This window comes from Trypanosoma cruzi, genomic scaffold (genome assembly GCF_000209065.1).
Source record: "Trypanosoma cruzi strain CL Brener 1047053517073 genomic scaffold, whole genome shotgun sequence".
NCBI lineage: Eukaryota > Euglenozoa > Kinetoplastea > Trypanosomatida > Trypanosomatidae > Trypanosoma > Trypanosoma cruzi.
Window position 1 is genome coordinate 93,195 of NW_001849495.1, and position 2,221 is coordinate 95,415.

The 2,221-nt window shown below is 52.0% G+C and overlaps 2 protein-coding genes across 2 annotated transcripts, besides 6 other annotated features; both read left to right on the forward strand.

Annotated features, from left to right (window-relative positions):
- Tc00.1047053434931.10 (paraxonemal rod protein PAR2, putative) lies at positions 1-795 on the forward strand (the record flags this gene model as incomplete). The annotated part of the gene is made up of 1 exon (XM_797553.1): positions 1-795. A coding segment is annotated over one exon (795 nt), but the record flags the coding sequence as incomplete, so codon positions are not given.
- Positions 1-1,422: a sequence feature (heterozygous, Esmeraldo-like haplotype).
- Positions 970-1,022: a microsatellite.
- Positions 1,041-1,065: a sequence feature (AT_rich).
- Positions 1,141-1,163: a microsatellite.
- Positions 1,423-2,221: a sequence feature (areas merged during assembly that could not be assigned to a particular haplotype. This can correspond to areas where the two haplotypes were merged or to regions with more than two copies in the genome that were merged during assembly.).
- Positions 1,502-1,548: a sequence feature (T-rich).
- On the forward strand, positions 1,551-2,221 carry Tc00.1047053434931.20 (hypothetical protein, conserved; the record flags this gene model as incomplete). The annotated part of the gene is made up of 1 exon (XM_797554.1): positions 1,551-2,221. A coding segment is annotated over one exon (671 nt), but the record flags the coding sequence as incomplete, so codon positions are not given.

Below are 2,221 nucleotides of genomic sequence, written 5' to 3' on the forward strand. Positions count from 1 at the left end.
CAGGACGAGGCGTGGCGCCGCATCCAGGAGCTCGAGCGTGTCCTGCAGCGTCTGGGGACGGAGCGATTTGAGGAGGTGAAGCGCCGCATTGAGGAGAACGACCGCGAGGAGAAGCGCAAGGTGGAGTACCAGCAGTTCCTGGATGTATGTGGGCAGCACAAGAAGCTGCTGGAGCTGTCGGTGTACAACTGCGACCTGGCGATGCGATGCATCGGGATGATGGAGGAGCTGGTGGCGGAGGGCTGCAGCGCAATCAAGTCGCGCCACGACAAGACGAACGAGGAGCTGGGGGACCTGCGGCTGCAGGTGCATCAGGAGTACCTGGAGGCGTTCCGCCGCCTGTACAAGACGCTGGGCCAGCTGGTGTACAAGAAGGAGAAGCGCCTGGAGGAGATTGACCGCAACATCCGCACGACGCACATTCAGCTGGAGTTTGCCATCGAGACGTTTGACCCGAACGCGAAGAAGCACTCGGACGCCAAGAAGGAGCTGTACAAGCTCCGCGCGCAGGTGGAGGAGGAGCTGGAGATGCTGAAGGACAAGATGGCGCAGGCGCTGGAGATGTTTGGCCCGACCGAGGACGCGCTGAACCAGGCCGGCATTGAGTTTGTGCATCCCGCCGAGGAGGTGGAGGACGGCAACCTGACCCGCCGCAGCAAGATGGTCGAGTACCGTGCCCACCTGGCGAAGCAGGAGGAGGTGAAGATTGCGGCGGAGCGCGAGGAACTGAAGCGCTCCAAGACACTGCAGAGCCAGCAGTACCGCGGCAAGACGGTGCAGCAGATCACACAGTAACCTGTGTCCGCCGGTGTCACCCAACGCTGTTGCTGTTTTCCCCATTCCATGTATGTTTTTTATGTATGTAAATGTATTGTTTTTGAATTCAAGAAGAAAATTTTTTTATTGCGGAGATTTAGCATGTGTTTTTCTTTTGTTGTTGTTGTTTGTTTGTTTGAATTTCTCTGAAGATTTTATTTTTGTTTTTTTTTTTTTCTCTTTTTTTTCTTTTTTTTTTTTTCTTTATGATGTATATTCATTGCTATTTTTTTTTTTTTTTTTATATTTGAAGGCAACTTTGTTGTTGTGTTTTCCAGTTTGTTTTTTGATGTTGACTGTGATTATGTATGATGCGTGACTGTTTTTGTTTGTTTGTTTGTTTGTTTTTCATTTATTGCGGGTTGTTTCGTGTTTCCGCCAGCGTGTCTTTTTTGTTTGTTGTTTGTTGTTTTGGTGTGTGTTGTCGCTGCCTGGTGATGTGGTGGACTGTGCTGCATGCTGCCATGTGTGCGTTTGATGCTGCTCCCCTCCCCCCCTTTCTTTTTTTTTCTTTGCTTTTTTGCCTTTTACTTCGGCGAAGGATTTTTCTGCAAGCGTGTTAATCAAAAATTTCTTTTAGTTGCGAAGTAGAACACGGGTTTGGGGTTCACGGCAAAAGGTGTGTACCGCGGTGTAGAAAAGAATCTGATTTGTGTGCGTGTGTTGGTGCGTCACGCGGTGTTTGTTTGTTTTTTGTTGTTGTTTTTGTTTTGTTTTGTTTTTTATTATTTTAAATGAACGGAGAGGTTTCGGTGGAACGAAAGTTCAGCCCTTCGCAGCCCGGCTACGGCAGTGAGGGATGCCGTCAGTCAATGGGAACAACAACAAACAACGGCGCCCGCCGCTTCTCGGCGACGGAGCTGGGCCGGACGGTAGGCATGCCGTACTCCTTCGACACCATGCGGTACCTGAAGGACGTGATGCGGAGGCGGGAGGATATCCACACGATGCGGGTGATGCCCAAGACGCACCTTCTAGCCCAGTTGGTGCTGCTTGAGCAGTCGGGACGGGAGATGCTTATCCACCAAGAGCGATTTTGCCGTCAGCAGATTGCGCACAAGCGTGATGATGAGCGGTCAAAGCGGGAGGAGCAGCGCCTACAGCAGAAAAACCGTGATCGTTTGGAGGAGATGAAGAGAAAGCAGGTGGAGGAGCTAGCCGCATTAAAGGAAGGGGTGACCTCCTTCCAGAGGCAGATTGACGCCGAGGTGAAGGAGAAGCTGCGCATTGTGTGTATGCTGCAGCCCCGCATGAATGTTGCCGCCGCTGTCCTTGCTGAAGTGAAGAACGAGGCATCCCCTTTTCTGCTGCTGCCGGAGCTCATGGAGGAGGAAAAGCGCGTGGCGAAGGCACTTAAGGCGGACAGTCGCCATAGCAAGAGCTCCGTTGACTGTGGGGCCGTGCC